General features: G+C 35.9%; 1 protein-coding gene across 1 annotated transcript in view; it reads right to left on the bottom strand.

Moving 5' to 3' along the window:
• Positions 1–17,861, bottom strand: part of C8H11orf65 (chromosome 8 C11orf65 homolog) — a 108,277-nt gene that overhangs the window by 24,816 nt on the left and 65,600 nt on the right. Inside the window, exons 3-5 of the mRNA XM_065883121.1 lie at positions 6,639–6,692; positions 6,306–6,506; positions 4,747–4,877 (exon numbers count right to left, since the gene is read on the bottom strand). Of these exons, the coding sequence (XP_065739193.1) occupies positions 4,747–4,877; positions 6,306–6,506; positions 6,639–6,692 (386 nt within the window). The remainder of the gene's footprint in view (positions 1–4,746; positions 4,878–6,305; positions 6,507–6,638; positions 6,693–17,861) is intronic.

Here is a 17,861-nt window from a genome sequence, read left to right as displayed (position 1 = left end):
CTTTTTCATTTCTAATTCTATTTATTTGAGTCTTCTCCCTTTTTTTCTTGATGAGTCTGGCTAATGGTTTATCAATTTTGTTTATCTTCTCAAAGAACCAGGGTTTAGTTTTATTGATCTTTGCTATCGTTTCCTTCATTTTTTTCAGTTATTTCTGATCTGATCTTTATGATTTCTTTCCTTCTGCTAACTTTGGGGTGTTTTTGTTCTTCTTTATCTAATTGCTTTAGGAGCAAGGTTAGGTTGTTTATTCGAGATATTTCCTGTTTCTTAAGGTAGGATTGTATTGCTATAAACTTCCCTCTTAGAACTGCTTTTGCTGCATCCCATAGGTATTGGGTCGTCGTGTCTCCATTGTCATTTGTTTCTAGGTATTTTTTGATTTCTGCAGTGATCACTTCGTTATTAAGTAGTGCATTGTTTAGCCTCCATGTGTTTGTATTTTGTTACAGATCTTTTCCTGTAATTGATATCTATTCTCATAGTGTCGTGGTTGGAAAAGATACTTGATACAACTTCAGTCTTCTTAAATTTACCAAGGCTTGATTTTTGACCGAAGATATGATCTATCCTGGAGAATGTTCCATGAGCACTTGAGAAAAATGTGTATTCTGTTGTTTTGGGATGGTATGTCCTATAAATATCAAATATCAAACAAATCCATCTTGTTTAATGTATCATTTAAAGCTTGTGTTTCCTTATTTATTTTCATTTTGTATGATCTGTCCATTGGTGAAAGTGGGATGTTAAAGTCCCCTGCTATGGATGTGTAACTGTAGATTTCCCCTTTTATGGCTGTTAGTATTTGCCTTATGTATTGAGGTGCTCCTATGTTGGGTGCATAAATATTTACAATTGTTATATCTTCTTCTTGGATCAATCCCTTGATCAATATGTAGTGTCCTTCTTTGTCTCTTGTAATAGTCTTTATTTTAAAGTCTATTTTGTCTGATATGAGTATTGCTATGCCAGCTTTCTTTTGGTTTCCATTTGCATGGAATATCTTTTTCCCTCCCCTCACTTTCAGTCTGTATGTGTCCCTAGGTCTGAAGTGGGTCTCTTGTAGGCAGCATATATATGGGTCTTGTTTTTTTATCCATTCAGCCAGTCTGTATCTTTTGGTGGGAGCATTTAATCCATTTACATTTAAGGTAATTATTGATATGTATGTTCCTATTCCCATTTTCTTAATTGTTTTGGGTTTGTTATTGTAGGTCTTTTCCTTCTCTTGTGTTTCTTGCCTAGAGATGTTCCTTTAGCATTTGTTGTAAAGCTGGTTTGGTGGTGCTGAACTCACTCAGCTTTTGCTTGTCTGTAAAGGTTTTAATTTCTCCATCAAATCTGAATGAGATCCTTGCTGGGTAGAGTAATCATGGTTGTAGGTTTTTCTCCTTCATCACTTTAAGTATGTCCTGCCAGTTCCTTCTGGCTTGCAGAGTTCCTGCTGAAAGATCAGCTGTTAACCTTATGGGGATTCCCTTGTGTGTTATATGTTGTTTTTCCCTTGCTGCTTTTAATATGTTTTCTTTGTATTTAATTTTTGACAGTTTGATTAATATGTGTCTTGGTGTGTTTCTCTTTGGATTTATCCTGTATGGGACTCTCTGTGCTTCCTGGACTTGATTAACTATTTCCTTTCCCATATTAGGGAAGTTTTCAAGTATAATCTCTTCAAATATTTTCTCAGTCCCTCTCTTTTTCTCTTCTTCTTCTGGGACCCCTATAATTCGAATGTTGGTGTGTTTAATGTTGTCCCAGAGGTCTCTGAGACTGTCCTCAATTCTTTTCATTCTTTTTTCTTTATTCTGCTCTGCAGTAGTTATTTCCACTATTTTATCTTCCAGGTCACTTATCCGTTCTTCTGACTCAGTTATTCTGCTACTGATCCCTTCTAGAGTATTTTTAATTTCACTTATTGTGTTGTTCATCATTGCTTGTTTCCTCTTTAGTTCTTCTAGGTCCTTGTTAAATGTTTCTTGCATTTTCTCTATTCTATTTCCAAGATTTTGGATCATCTTTACTATCATTATTCTGAATTCTTTTTCAGGTAGACTGCCTATTTCCTCTTCATTTTTTGGGTCTGGTGGGTTTTATCTTGCTCCTTCACCTGCTGTGTGTTTTTCTGTCTTCTCATTTTGCTTATCTTACTGTGTTTGGGGTCTCCTTTTCGCAGGCTGCAGGTTCGTAGTTCCCGTTGTTTTTGTTGAATGTCTCCAGTGGCTAAAGTTGGTTCAGTGGGTTGTGTAGGCTTCCTGGTGGAGGAGACTAGTGCCTGTGTTCTGGTGGGTGAGGCTGGATCTTGTCTTTCTGGTGGGCAGGTCCACATCTGATGGTGTGTTTTGGGGTGTCTGTGGCCTTATTATGATTTTAGGCAGCCTCTCTGCTAATGAGTGGGGTTGTGTTCCTGTCTTGCTAGTTGTTTGGCATAGGGTGTCCAGCAATGTAGCTTGCTGGTCGTTGAGTGAAGCTGAGTGTTGGTGTTGAGATGGAGATCTCTGGGAGATTTTCGCCATTTGATATTACGTGGAGCTGGGAGGTCTCTTGTGGACCAGTGTCCTGATGTTGGCTCTCCCACCTCAGAGGCACAGCACTGACTCCTGGTTTCAGCACCAAGAGCCTTTCATCCACACAGCTCAGAATAAAAGGGACAAAAAGCAGAAAGAAAGAAAGAAGGAGGATAAAATAAAATAAAGATAAAATAAAATAGTTATTAAAATAAAAAGTAAGAAATAATTATTAAGAAAAAAAGTTTTTTTAAGTAAAAACAAAACAAAACAAAATGGACGGACAGAACCCTAGGACAAATGGTGAAAGCAAAGCTATACAGACAAAATCTCACACAGAAGCATACACATACACAGTCAGAAAAAGAGGAAAAGGGGAAAAAACAATATATCTTGCTCAAAGTCCACCTCCTCAATTTGGGATGATTCGCTGTCTATTCAGGTATTCCACCTATCCAGGGTACATCAAGTTGATTGTGGAGCTTTAATCCACTGCTCCTGAGGCTGCTTGGAAAAATTTCCCTTTCTCTTCTTCGCATAGCACCCGGGCCTCAGCTCTGGATCTGGCCCCGCCTTTGCGTGTAGGTCACCGGAGGGCGTCTGTTCTTCGCTCAGAAAGAATGGGGTTAAAGGAGCCGCTGATTCGGGGGCTGTGGCTCACTCAGGCCACGGGGAGGAACGCCCATGGAGTGCGCGGCGAGCCTGCGGCCGCAGAGGCCAGCAGGACGTTGCACCAGCCTGAGGCACACCATGTGTTCTCCAGGGGAAGTTGTGCCTGGATCTCTGGACCCTGGCAGTGGCAGGCTGCACAGGCTCCCCGGAAGGGGGGTGTGGATAGTGACCTGTGCTCGCACACAGGCTTCTTGGTGGTGGCAGCAGCAGCCTTAGCGTCTCATGCCCGTCTCTGGGGTCCACACTGTTAGCCGCAGTTCGCACCCGCCTCTGGAACTCCTTTAAGCAGCGCTCTTAATCACGTCTCCCCACGCACCAGGAAACAAAGAGGGAAGAAAAAGTCTCTTGCCTCTTCGTCAGGTCCAGACTTTCCCCCGGACTCCGTGCCGGCTAGCCGTGATGCACTAACCCCTTCAGGCTGTGTTCACGCAGCCAGTCCTCTCCCTGCGCTCCGACCAAGGCCCGAGCCTCAGCTCCCAGCCCCCAGCCGCCCCAGCGGTTGAGCATACAAGCCTCTCGGGCTGGTGAGTGCCAGTTGGCACCAATCCTCTGTGCAGGAATCTCTCTGCTTTGCCCTCCGCACCTTGTTGCTGCTCTCTCCTCTGTGGCTTTGAAGCTTCCCCCCTCCGCCACCCACAGTCTCCGCCTGCGAAGGAGCTTCCTAGTGTGTGGAAACATTTCCTCTTTCACAGCTCCCTCCCGCTGGTGCGGGTCCCGTCCCTATTCTTTTGTCTCTGTTTATTCTTTTTTCATTTGCCCTACCCAGGTACGTGGGGAGTTTCTTGCCTTTTGGGAGGTCTGAGGTCTTCTGCCAGCGTTCAGTGGGTGTTCTGTAGGAGTTGTTCCACGTGTAGATGTATTTCTGATATATCTTTGGGGAGGAAGGTGATCTCTGTGTTTTACTCTTCCGCCGTCTTCCCCCTCGTGTCTCTCCATTTTTATTTTTAAAAGTTATTTTTGGTGAGTTAGCTGATATTATTTTTTCTTCTCAGGGATATATTTTCCTGCTTCTTTGAGTGCCTGGTAATCGATTACTATATGGTAGACATTGTAAATTTTATAGATTTTGACCACTTGAGTTTATTGTGTTCCTTTAAATATTTGGGGGCTTTGTTCTTATACATTGTCAAGTAAACTTGGAAACAATTTGATTCTTTTGAGACTTGCTTTTAATATTTGTTAGATAAGTCCAGAATGACTTTTAGTGTAATCTGTACAAGTCAGTTTCTTTAGGGGAGAAAGAAAGGTTGAGAATGGTATAGAGTGGGTCTAGTGGGTCATATTAAAGTTATCTCATATATAAGAGTAAATGCTGATTTTCATATCTCATGTTCCAAAAGATTATGATTTCCTTGTGGTCAAAGAGAACCTGTCTTTTCCCGTTTATATCCCAGAAATTAACAGTGTCTAGCAGGCATTTATTACGTATTTGCTTTCTATGTATTTTAAAAAATATACTGTAGTATTTCATCTTATTTTTAAAGTAACATGTAGTTACTTTAGTAGTGATAGCAGTCTAAAAAAATGACTGTATACTTCTTTAGTAAGTCTAAGTATTTCATCAACTTACATTTGCTGCATCCATCGTATTTTTCTAATTTTTCTTTTCTTTTCTATATCTTGCCTTCTCTTCAATTTAGAGAAATGGAATTCACTTTCCTTTTTGTCTCCCACCATTACATTCTCAGTAGACTTCCAAAACTATTGAGAAATGAAAAATTAATACACAAAATATTGGATTACTGATTATGAGGTTATCTGACTATAGAAAAGAACTTCTATGTGTTCAGTAGGAATATGCCAAGATAGAAATAGAGGAGAGGATAGACCCTTTTAAGATATTTCTAATTAAGTGAATGGCACATTGAACCTTAAGAGGCATATGCCATAGGAAAATTAGTGTACTGAGGTACTATTTAATAAGTATTTGTTGAATGAATAAATGAATAGACATATTCTAAGAGTGTTTTAGTTTCTCATAAGAACAGATCTTACCAGTAGGTGCTATTGACTTTTGAAGACTCTAATCCTCAAGGAATATGGGCACACTCAAAGAACACAGAAATCTCACCATTGTGTCCCAAGACTTTGTGGTTTCCCCTGTTTGACACTTTATACTGATTGCCTGTTTTCCTATTTCCAATTCATTCTTCCTCCCTCACCACATACACATTAAATAACAAAGAGGAAAGTTTGTTACCCCCCACAGCACTCTGAACTTGCCTCTATTAAATCACATATTCACTGCACTGTACTGAAATATCCTGTTTACTTGACTTTCTCCTTAATTAAAAGCAAACTACTTGAGGGGAAGGACTATTCTTATGTACTATTGCTTCCCAAGCATCTAGTACAATGCCTGACATCTGGTTGGTATGCAATAAAGTTTGTTGAATGAATGAATGAATTCACACTTTGATCATTTTCACTTTTCATACTTAGTATATTCAGTATACTACATTCTACAATCTGTATATCAGAGATTGAGGATTTGAATGAAGATACTTGTGGCTATATAAACAAATATCCAGAGCTATAGAACCAGATAATGTTAACTTTAAAAATATAAGCTTACAAATATCCTTAGATAGAAATTATTTCCACAAAAAGATTAAACATGGGTGTCTATAGAAAAGTCCTAGAATCACATATATGCATTAGGAACTATATATATTTAAAATCATTCTGTTCATATGAGCACATGTTAAATTTTCCAACATCATGAAAACCCAAATGATCTCCCACTAGTGTCTGCTGTTACAAGCTCTATAGAGAAAATGGCATATTATTCTCAAGAACCCTCACCTCTTGTTCAAGGATTAATATAGAATCAACAACATCTTCAGATTTGCTTTGTTATAAAGATGGGTAATAGCTGAATGCCACAGAGTATCTAAAGATAGCCTAGATTCAAAGATGACTATTAAAAGTAGAAGTAAATTAAAAAAAAAAAGATATATTGCTGTATCTTGAAGTATATTAGTAACCACAGAATAGTTAAGTAAATTTTATCAGTTAAATTAGTAGGATTCATTATTTTTAAAAATAATCTAAAAATTAATTTTCAGAAAGACAGATAGGTTTGTAAGCACATAATATTCAAAATTATTAATGTTTATCTTTTCTTACTTTATCAGAAACAGGCCTCCAGCCATTGTTCTCTGTACGACGATACCAGCCACTATAATCCTCTTCCTGAAGATTATCACTTTTAATATGAGATGTATGTTTTGCTGGAAGTTTTGTGTAATCTCTAGGGCTATTAGCACACAGATCTTCAATATGTCTGTGAGTGAAAATTTTATAGTATAGTTCAGGTGGAAATTTAACCTATAGTTGGAAAAGTTCAAAGGACCGTTTCAATTTAATTAGAAAAATGGTTTATGTTTTTTTAAATTACATCTTTTAAATTTCATGTAAATGTGCTTTAAAAGTACTAAATAAGAATCTATCCATACTTACACCACCTAATCTGAATCGTACATTAATGCCAGCAGCAGCATCTAGAAGTTCTGCCTATAAAAAAAAATTAGTCTTCAACATTCTGTATATATCAGTTCACAACTTCTCACTCTATAATGTTAAACAGTTGTTGAATATTGACTATTTATGAAATAGATGAAGTGAATAAACCTCAAATAGTTAATTTTAAATCAGAAAGTATCTTAGGATTTTATTTTCTTATAGACACTCAATAAGTAAAACAGCTTACATTATAACTGGGAAAATGATACCAAACTATGTTTCCTTTCTATGTAATGTAAAAGTGTAAAAGTCAGGTGATTTGTTAGTCATAAAACAGAAGTTTTTTTAAAATCCCTCAAATATATGATTTTCATATTAAATATCTTCCAGGTAAATTCAGAGAAAAAAATGTGACTGGTGAATCTGAGTTAAACAATAGATGACCTTTCCTAGCTAGCTTTTATTAAATCAAAAATCCATGTTTAAATTTTGTAAGAATTGTATATAATTGGTCTTCTAAATTTTAGTGCCCCACACCAAATGGAAAGTAGAGAAAAAAATTATTGGTCCCCAGCCTGTCTCCTGATTATACTAAGTTAGATGAGAAAACAGATGTTACCCTAAATTGTTCAGCCTGAAAGACAACATTAGTTTTGCATAATTTTCTCCTGGCTAATAGTTACACACACACACACACACGGTCCCTGACTTATGATGATTTGACTTACAATTTTTCATCTTTATGATGGTGCAAAAGTGGTATATATTCAGTAGAAACCATACTACTAATTTTGAATTTTGATCTTTCCCCAGGCTAGTGATACACTGTATGATACTCACTCTGTCCTGTGATACTGGGTAGCAGCAATGAGAGAGACAGAGAACACAAAATACTAATATCAGAAATGAAAGACAGGTCATCACTACTGATTCCGTGGACACTAAAATGATAATGAACAAATATTATGAATAATGCTATGCTCACAAATTTGATAACCTAAACAAAATGGATTGATTCCTTGAAAGACACAACCTACCAAACCTCACATAAGGAGAAATAGACAATATGAATAGATCGATAGCTATTAAAGAAATTTAATGAATAATTCACCTTTCAAAGTAGAAAACACCAGGCCCAGATTTGTTCACTGGTTAATTCTATCAAACATTTAAGGAAGACAGCATAGTGGAAATCACCCAAGCTGAACAGAGAAAAGAAAAAAGAATTTAAAAAATGAGGATAGCTTAGGAGACTTCTAGGACAACATGAAGCATACTAACATTTGCATTATAGGGGGTCCCAGAAGGAGAAAAAAGAAAGAAACTGGCAGAGAATTTATTTAAGGAAGTAATATTTGAAAACTTCCCTAACCTGGGGGAGGAAACAGTCATCCAGGTCCAAGAAGCATAGAGAGTCCAAAACAAGATAAACCCCAAGAGGTCCACAACAAGACACATTATAACTAAAATAGAAAAAATTAAGGATAAAAGAGAATCTTAAAAACAGCAAGGGAAAACCTACTAGTTACATGCAAGGGAACTCCCATAAGACTATCAGCTGACTTTTTAGCAGAAACTTTGCAGGCCAGAAGGGTGTGGCAGAATATATTCAAAGTAATAAATGGAAAAAAACCTACAACCAAAATTACTCTACCTGGCAAGGCTATCATTCAGATTTGAAGTAGGTATAGAGGTTACAGACAAGAAAAGGTAAAAGAGCTCAGCACCACTAAACCAACTTTACAAGAAATGTTAGAGGGACTTCTCTAAGTGGAAAAGAAAAGACCACAACCAGAAATATAAAAATTATGAAAGGAAAAATCCAAACACACAGTAAAGCTAGTAGATCAACCATGTATAAATGCACAATAAAGGTAGTAGATCAACCATGTATATAAGACAAAAGTAGTAAAATATCTAAATTCACAATAAGGAGTTAAGGGATTCAAAAAACAAAAAGATTTAAAATATATCAAAACCATTAAACATGAAACATGGTGGCAGAAGTACAAATGCAGGCTTGTTAGAATGCTTTCAAACTTAAGAGATCTTCAAATTAAAAAAATATATATGTAGACACACACACCTACCTCATGGTAATCACAAACCAAAAACCTATAATAGATACACACACAAAAAAGGAGAAAGAAACCCAAAAAAACATAAAGATAGCCATCAAATCACAAAGGAGGAGGACAAAAGAAGAAAGGAAAAAAAGAACTTCAAAAACTACCAGAAAACAGTGAACAAATGGTAATAAATACATATTTATCAATAATTACTTTAGGGACTTCCCTGGTGGTCCAGTGGTAAACAATCTGCCTTACAATGCAGGGGACTCGGGTTCAATCCCTGGTCGGGGAACTAAGATCCCACATGCCATGGGGCAACTGAGCATGCATGCCAAAACTACTGAGCTCATGCACCTCAACTAGAGAGCCTGTGTGCCACAAACTACAGAGCCCATGCACTCTGGAGCCCATGCATCACAGCTAGAAAAGAGAAAACTCTCACGCCACAACTAGAGAGAAGCCCACATGCCTCAACAAAGATCCCACATGCTGCAACTAAGACCTGACTCAGCCAAAAAATAAAATTTTTAAAAATTTTAAAAATAATTACTTTAAATGTAAATGGACTAAATGTAAATGGAATATTACTCAGCCATAAAAAGAATGAAATTGGGTCATTTATAGAGATGTGGGTGGGCCTAGAGCCTGTCATACAGAGTGAAGTAAGTCAGAAAGAGAAAAACAAATATTGTATATTAACACATATATGTGGAATCTAAAAAAATGGTACAGATGAACCTCTTTGTAGGGCAGCAATAGAGATGCAGATGTAGAGAATGGGCAGGTGGACATGGTGGGGAAGGGGAGGGTGGGATGAATTGGGAGATTAGGACTGACATATATACACTACTATGTGTAAAATAGCTAGCTAGTGGGAACCTGCTACCTTTCCCTGTTGTTATAGCATGAGGAGGTCAGCTCAGTGCTCTGTGATGACCTAGATGGGTTGGATGGGGGGTGGGTGGGAAGGAGTCCAAGAGGGAGGGCTATACATATAGCTGATTCACCTCAGTGTACAGCAGAAAATAACACAACATTGTAAAGCAATTATACTTCAATTTAAAAAAATCTGTATAGGAGAGGAGATTTCCACCTCAAAGGTGGGGTAGTCCACAAACATAGGAAGATGCACAGAAGTTGAGCAGCAAAAAGTGGGAAAATAAAATGCCCACCTGTGAGAAAAAAATATAAATATATGGACACAGATATACACAACTCATTGTAATCACAAACCAAAAATAATATATACACACACAAAAAAAGGAGAAAGGAACCCAAAATAACATAAAGATAGCCATCAAGTCACAAGGGAAGAGAGCAAAAGAAGAAAGGAGAGAAAAAGAACTACAAAAGCAACCAGCAAACAATGAACAAATGGTAATAAATACATATTTATTAATAATTACTTAAAATATAAATAGACTAAATGCTCCAATTGAAAGATATATGGTGGCTGAATGGATACAAAAACTTTACAAGAGACCCACTTCAGATCTAGGGACACATACAGACTGAAAGTGAGGAGATGGAAAAGGTATTCCATTGAAATGGAAATCAAAAGAAAGCCAGGTAGCAATACTTAGACTAAATAGACTTTAAAACAAGGACTGTAACAAGAGACAAGGAAGGACAGTGCATAATGATGAAGAGATCCATCCAAAAAGAAGATAAAACAATTGTAGGAAAACTTAAATATATAAAGCAAATAATAACAGACATAAAGGGAGAAATTGACAGTAACACAATAACAGTAGGGGACTTTAACACCCCATTTACATCAAAGATAGATCATCCAGACAGAAGATCAATACGAAAACACTGACCTTAAATGACACATTAAACCAGATGGAGTTAATAGATACATAGAGTACATTCCATCCAAAAGTAGCTGAATACACATTCTTTTCAAGTGCATGTGGAACGTTCTCCAGGATAGATCACATGCTAGGCCACAAAACAATTGTCAATAAATTTAATAAGATTGAAATCATATCAAATACCTTTCCAATCACAACATTATGAGAAAAAACTGCAAAAAACACAAACATGGGAAGGCTAAAGAATATGCTAACAAACAACTAATGGATCACTGAAGAAATCAAAGAGGAAATCAAAAAAATACCTAAAGGCAAGTGAGAATGAAAACACAATGACCCAAAACCTATGGGACACAGCAAAAGCAGCTCTAAGAGGGAAATTTATAGAGGTACAATCCTTCCCTAGAACATGAGAAAAATCTCAAACAATCTAACCTTACATCTAAAAGAACTAGAAAAAGAAGAACAAAACCCGAAGTTGATAGAAGGAAAGAAATCATAAAGATCAGAGAAGAAATTAATGAAATAAAGACCAAAAAATAAAAACATGAAAGATTAATGAAACTAAGAGGTGGTTCTTTGAAAAGATAAACAAAATTGATAAAACTTTATCCAGATTCATCAAGAAAAAAAGAGAGAGGTCTCAAATATATAAAATCAGAAATGAAAGAAGTTACAACTGATACCACTGAAACACAAAGGCTTATAAGAGATTACTACAAACAACTATGCACCAATAATATGGACAACTTAGAAGAAATAAATTCCCAGAAACATACAGTATCCCAAGAATGAATCAGGAAGAAATAGAAAATATGTACAGACCAATTACCAGTGATGAAATTGAATCAGTAATTAAAAAACCCCCAACAAACAAAAGTTCAGGGCCAGACAGATTCACAGGTGAATTCTGCCAAACAGTTAGAGAAAGGTTATCTTTGATCATTCTCAAACTACTCCAAAATGAAAGAGAAGAGGATAGAATGCTTCCAAACTCATTCTATGAAGCCAATATCATTCTGATACTTAAACCAAACAAAGACACCACATAAAAAGAAAATTACAGGCCAATATCACTGCTGAATACAGATGCAAAAATCCTCAACAAAATATTAGCAAACTGAATTCAACAATACATTAAAAGTATCATATATAATAGCTGTGTGACTTTGGGAAAATCATATAACCTCTTTATGTCTCGGTTTTATCAGCTGGAAAATAGTAATATCTAGCCCATAGATATTGCTTGGTGATAAATAAATGAGATAATGTCTGTGTGAAGCAATGGCACATAGTAGATACTCAGTAAAAAAACCAAAAAAGTATCATATACAATGATCAAGTGGAATTTATCCCAGGGATTCAAGAATAATTCAATACCTATGAATCAATCAATGTGATACACCACAGTGATATATTGGAGAATAAAATTCACATGATTATCTCAATAGATGCAGAAAAACTTTTGAAAAATTCAAATCAATTTATGATAAAAAATATCTCAACAAAGTGGGTATAGAGGGAACATACCTCTACATAATAAAGGCCATATATGAAAAACTTACAGCCAATATCATACTCAATGGTGAAAAGCTGAAAGCATTTCCTCTAAGATCAGGAACAGGATAAGGATGCCCACTCTCACCCCTTTCATTCAACATAGTATTGTAAGTCCTAGACACAGCAATCAGATGAGAAAAAGAAATAAAAAGAATCCAAATTGGAAAGGAAGAAGTAAAACTTTCACTGTTTGTGGATGACATGATACTATATATAAAAAATCCTAAAGACACCACCAAAAAACTATGAAAGCTAATTAAGGAATTAAGTAAATTTTCAGGATATAAAAATAATGTACAGAAATCTGTTGGGCTTCTATACACTAACAATGACCTATCAGAAAGAAAAATTAAGGAAACAATCCTACTTACAATTATACCAAAAAGCATAAAATATGTAAGATAAAATCTAACCAAGGAAGTAAAAGACCTGTACTTGGAAAACTATAAGACACTGATTTAAGAAACTGAATATGACACACATAAAAAATAGAAAGATATATTCTGGTCATGGAATTAATATTTCTAAAATGGTTGGGGAATTCCCTGGTGGTCCAGTGGTTAGAACTCAGTGCTTTCACTGCCAAGGGAACAGGTTCAATCCCTGGTCAGGGAAAAAAGATCCCACAAGCCATGCAACTCCCCCCCAAAAAATGGCCATATTACCCAAAGCAATCTACAGATTCAGTGCAATCCCTATCAAAATACCAATGGCATTTTTCACAGAACAAGCACAAATAATTAAAAAAGGTGTATGGAAACACAAATGACCCTGAACAGTCAAAGCAATCTGGAGAAAAAAGAACAAAGCTGGGGGAATCACCCTCCCTGACTTCAGACTATACTACAAAGCTACAGTAATCAAAATAGTATGGTAGAGGCACAAAAACAGAGACATAGATCAATGGAACAGAATAGAGATCCCAGAAATAAATCCATGCACCTTTGGTCAATTAATCTATGACAAAGGAGTCAAGAACAAACAATGGAGAAAAGACAGTCCCTTCAATAAACAGTGCTGGGAAAACTGGACAGCCACATGTAAAATAATGAAATAAGAACATTCTCTAACACCGTATACAAAAATAAAATGGATTAAAGACCTAAATGTAAGACCAAATACTATAAAACTCCTAGAGGAAAACATAGGCAGAACACTCTTTGACATACATTGTAGAAGTATTTTTTTTTTGATCTGTCTCCTACAGCAAAGGAAACAAAAGCAAAAATAAATGGAACCTAATTAAACTTAAAAGCTTTTGCACAGCAAAAGAAACCATCAACAAAACAAAAAGACAATCTATGGAAGAAAATATTTGCAAATGATATGACTGAAAAAGGATAATATCCAAAATATATACAGAGCTCATAAAACTCAAACAAGCAACCTAATTAAAAAGTGGGTATTTTCCCCACTTTTGGAAAATGAATAGACATTTTCCCAAAGACATACAGGCGGCTAACAGGCACATGAAAAGATGCTCAACATCGCTAGTCAATAGAGAAATGCAAATCAAATCCACAATGAGATATCATCTCACACCTGTCAGAATGGTTATCATCAAAAGGAACACAAATAACAAATGTTGGCAAGGCTGTGGAGAGAAGCAAACCCTTGCTCACTGTTGGTGGAATGTAAATTGGTACAGCTAATGTGGAAAACAGGATGGAAGTTTCTCAAAAAATTAAAAATAGAACTGCCATATGACCCAGCAATTCCACTCCTGAGTACATATCCAAAAAAACGAAAAACACTAGATTGAAAATATACATGCACCCCAATGTTCACAGCAGGATTATTTACAATAGCCAAGATATGGAAGCAACATGTATCCATCAACAGATGAATGAACAAAGAATATGTTTATATGTATATATACACAATAGAATTCTCTGCAGCCATTAAAAAATGCAATTTTTCCACTTGTAAAAACATGAATGGACCTAGAGAGTATTATGTTAAGTGAAATAAGTCAGACATAGAAAGACAAATACTCTATATTATCACTTATATGTGGAATCTAAAAAATAAAACAAATAAATGTATATAATAAAACAGAAACAGGTCCACAGATATAGGGAACAAACTAGTGCTTACCAGTGAGGAGAGGTAAGGGGGAGGGGAAATATGGAGTAGGGGACTAAGTGGTACAAACTATTATGTATGAAATAAGCTTCAAAGATATATAGTACAACACAAGGAATATAGCCAATATTTAATAATACCTATAAAAGGAGTATACCTTTAAAAATTGTGAATCACTCTGTTGTACACCTGTAACTTGTATAACATTGTACATCACCTATACTTCAATTAAGAAAAAAAAAAGAAAAAACCATAATGTACCACCTCATACCTGTCAAAATGGCTTTTGTCAAAAAGATAACAAATAACAAGTGTTGGAGAGAATGTGGAGAAAAAAGGAACCCTTATGCACTATTGTTGGGAATGTAAATTGGTATAGCCACTGTAGAAAACAGAATGGAGATTTCAAAAAATTAAAAATGGAATTAACATACGATCCAGTAATTCCACTACTAGGTATTAATCTGAAAAAATTAAAATACTAATTAGAAAAGACACATGCACCCCTATGTTCATTACAGCATTATTTATAATAGCCAAGATATGGAAGCAACCTAAGTGCCCATGATTAGGTGAATGGATAAAGAAGATGTGGTACATATATACAATGGAATATTACTCAGCCATAAAAAGAAAGAAATCTTGCAATTTGTAACAACATGGATGAATGTAGAGGATATTATGCTAAGTGAAACAAGTCAGACAGAGAAAGACAAATACTGTATCATTTCATTTATATGTGGAATCTAAAAAAACACAAATGAACAATTAGAACAGAACAGAAAGAGAGTTGCAGATACAGAGAACAAATGAGTTGCTGCCAGAAGGGAGGGAGGTGGGAGAAGAGAGAATAGGTGGGGAGATAAAGAGGTACAAAATTCCAGCTGCAAAATAAATGAGTCACACATGTGAAATGTACAGTGTGGGCAAAATAATCAATAATTATGTAATATCTTTGTATAGTGATATCAAATCTACACTTAGGCTTCCCTGGTGGCACAGTGGTTAAGAATCCGCCTGCCAATGCAGGGGACATGGGTTTGAGCCTTGGTCCGGGAAGACCCTACATGCCATGGAGCAACTAAGCCCGTGCGCCACAACTACTGAGCCTGCACTCTAGAGCCCACGAGCCACAAATGCTGAAGCCCGCACACCTAGAGCCCATGCTCCATAACAAGAGAAACCACCACAATGAGAAGCCCGCACAACACAACCAAGACCCAACACAGCCATAAATAAATAAATCTATCTACACTTATAGTGGTGATCATTTTGAAATGTGTAGACATATTGAATCACTATATTGTGTAACAGGAAGTAACACAGTGTTGTAGGTCAATTATAATAAAATACAAACTCACAGAAAAAGAGATCAGATTTGCGGTTACCAGAGGCTGGGGGAGGGGGAGGGGGAGCTGGATGAAGGCAGAGAAAAGGTACAAACTTCCAGTTATAAGGTAAATAAATACTAGGGATGTAATGTAAAACATGATAAATATAATTAACACTGCTGTATATTATATATGATAGTTAAGAGAGCAAATCCTAAGAGTTCTCATTACAAGGAAAAAATACTTTTTTTCTATTTCTTTAGCTCTGTATCTGTATGAGAGGATGGATGTTCTTTAAACTTATTGTGGTAATCATTTCATCATGTATGTAAGGCAAAATCATTTTACTGTACACATCATACAGTGCTGTATGAGAATTATATCTCAATAAAATTAGAAGAAAAAAAAGAACTACCATAAAATCCAGCAATACCCAAAGAAAATAAAAACACTAATTCAAAAAGATATTTGCCAACCCTATGTTCATTGCAGAATTATTTACAATAGCCAAGATATGGAAACAACCTAAGTGTCCATGCATAGATGAATGGATAAAGAAGATGTGGTAATGGAATATTAGCCATAAAAAGAATGAATTCTTGCCATTTTTAACAATATGGGTGGGTCTAGAGGGTATTATGCTAAGTTAAATAAGACAGAGAAAGACAAATAATGTATGATTTTACTTACATCTGGAATCTGAAAAACAAAACAAACGAACAAACGTAATAAAATAGAAACAGACTCATAGATACAGAGAACAAACTGGTGGTTGCCAGAGAGGATGAGGGGGTGGAGGGATGAGCAAAATAGGTGAGGGAAATTAAGAAGTACAAACTTCCAGTTATTAAATAAATAAGTCAGGGGATATAATGTACAACATAGGGAATATAGTCAGTAATATTTTAATAATTTTGTATGGTGACAAATGGTAACTAGACTTATCATGGTGATCATTTTGTAGTGTATAAATATGGAATCACTGTGTTGCACACCCAAAACTAATAAACTAATATAAGTCAATTATACTTCAATTTAAAAAAATTGATGGGGAATAACTCCAAGTTAAGGCAAGTAGAAAAGGAACAGAAGGAGGGGACTTCATGGTGTTTCTTCGGTTTCTGTACAATTTTATTTTTAAAAAGAAGTCCCCAAGAAAAACTTTCAGCAAACTAGAATAGACAGGAACTTCCTCAACTTGATAAAGAACATCTACAAGAAACTTACAGATAACATCACACTTAATGGTGAGAAATTAGTCCCCTGACTATTCCTACTCAGCATCATACTGGAATCCTAGATAATTCAGTAAGATAAGAAAAGAAATGTGCAAAAACTGAGAACAGAAATAAGAAACTACCTTTGTTCACAGATAACATGAGTGTTTATATAAAATATCTCAGTGAACCAACAAAGAAACTCCTGGAACTAAAAAGCAATTATAATAATGTTGGAGGATACAATGTTAACATAACAAAAGTCAACTGTGTACACCGGTAATGGACAATTGGAATATGAAATTAAAAGCACAATGCTAAAAGAATAAAATATCTAGGAATAAACCTAGCTAAGGAGACAAAAGACCTGTATGCCGAAAATTATAAGACACTGATGAAAGAAATGAAAGATGATACAAATAGATGGAGAGATATACCATGTTCTTGGGTGGGAAGAATCAACTTTGTGAAAATGACTCTACTACCCAAAGCAATCTACAGATTCAATGCAATCCCTATCCAACTACCACTGGCATTTTTCACAGAACTAGAACAAAAAATTTCACAATTTGTATGGAAACACAAAAGACCCCGAATAGCCAAAGCAATCTTGAGAACGAAAAAAGGAGCTGGAGGAATCAGGCTCCCTGACTTCAGACTATACTACAAAGCTAGAGTAATCAAGACAGTATGGTACAGGCACAAAAACAGAAAGATAGATCAATGGAACAGGATAGAAAGCCCAGAGATAAACCCACGCACATATGGACACCTTATCTTTGATAAAGGAGGCAGGAATGTACAGTGGAGAAAGGACAGCCTCTTCAATAAATGGTGCTGGGAAAACTGGACAGGTACATGTAAAAGTATGAGATTAGATCACTCCCTAGCACCATACACAAAAATAAGCTCAAAATGGATTAAAGACCTAAATGTAAGGCCAGAACTATCAAACTCTTAGAGGAAAGCACAGGCAGAACACTCTATGACATAAATCACAGGAAGATCCTTTCTGACCCACCTCCTAGAGTAATGGAAATAAAAACAAAAATAAACAAATGGGACCTAATGAAACTTCAAAGCTTTTGCACAGCAAAGGAAACCATAAACAAGACCAAAAGACAACCTTCAGAATGGG

Source organism: Phocoena phocoena, chromosome 8, assembly GCF_963924675.1.
Source record: "Phocoena phocoena chromosome 8, mPhoPho1.1, whole genome shotgun sequence".
Lineage (NCBI taxonomy): Eukaryota > Metazoa > Chordata > Mammalia > Artiodactyla > Phocoenidae > Phocoena > Phocoena phocoena.
Note: the sequence above shows the minus strand (reverse complement) of the source record. Positions and strands in the feature narration are given on the sequence as shown.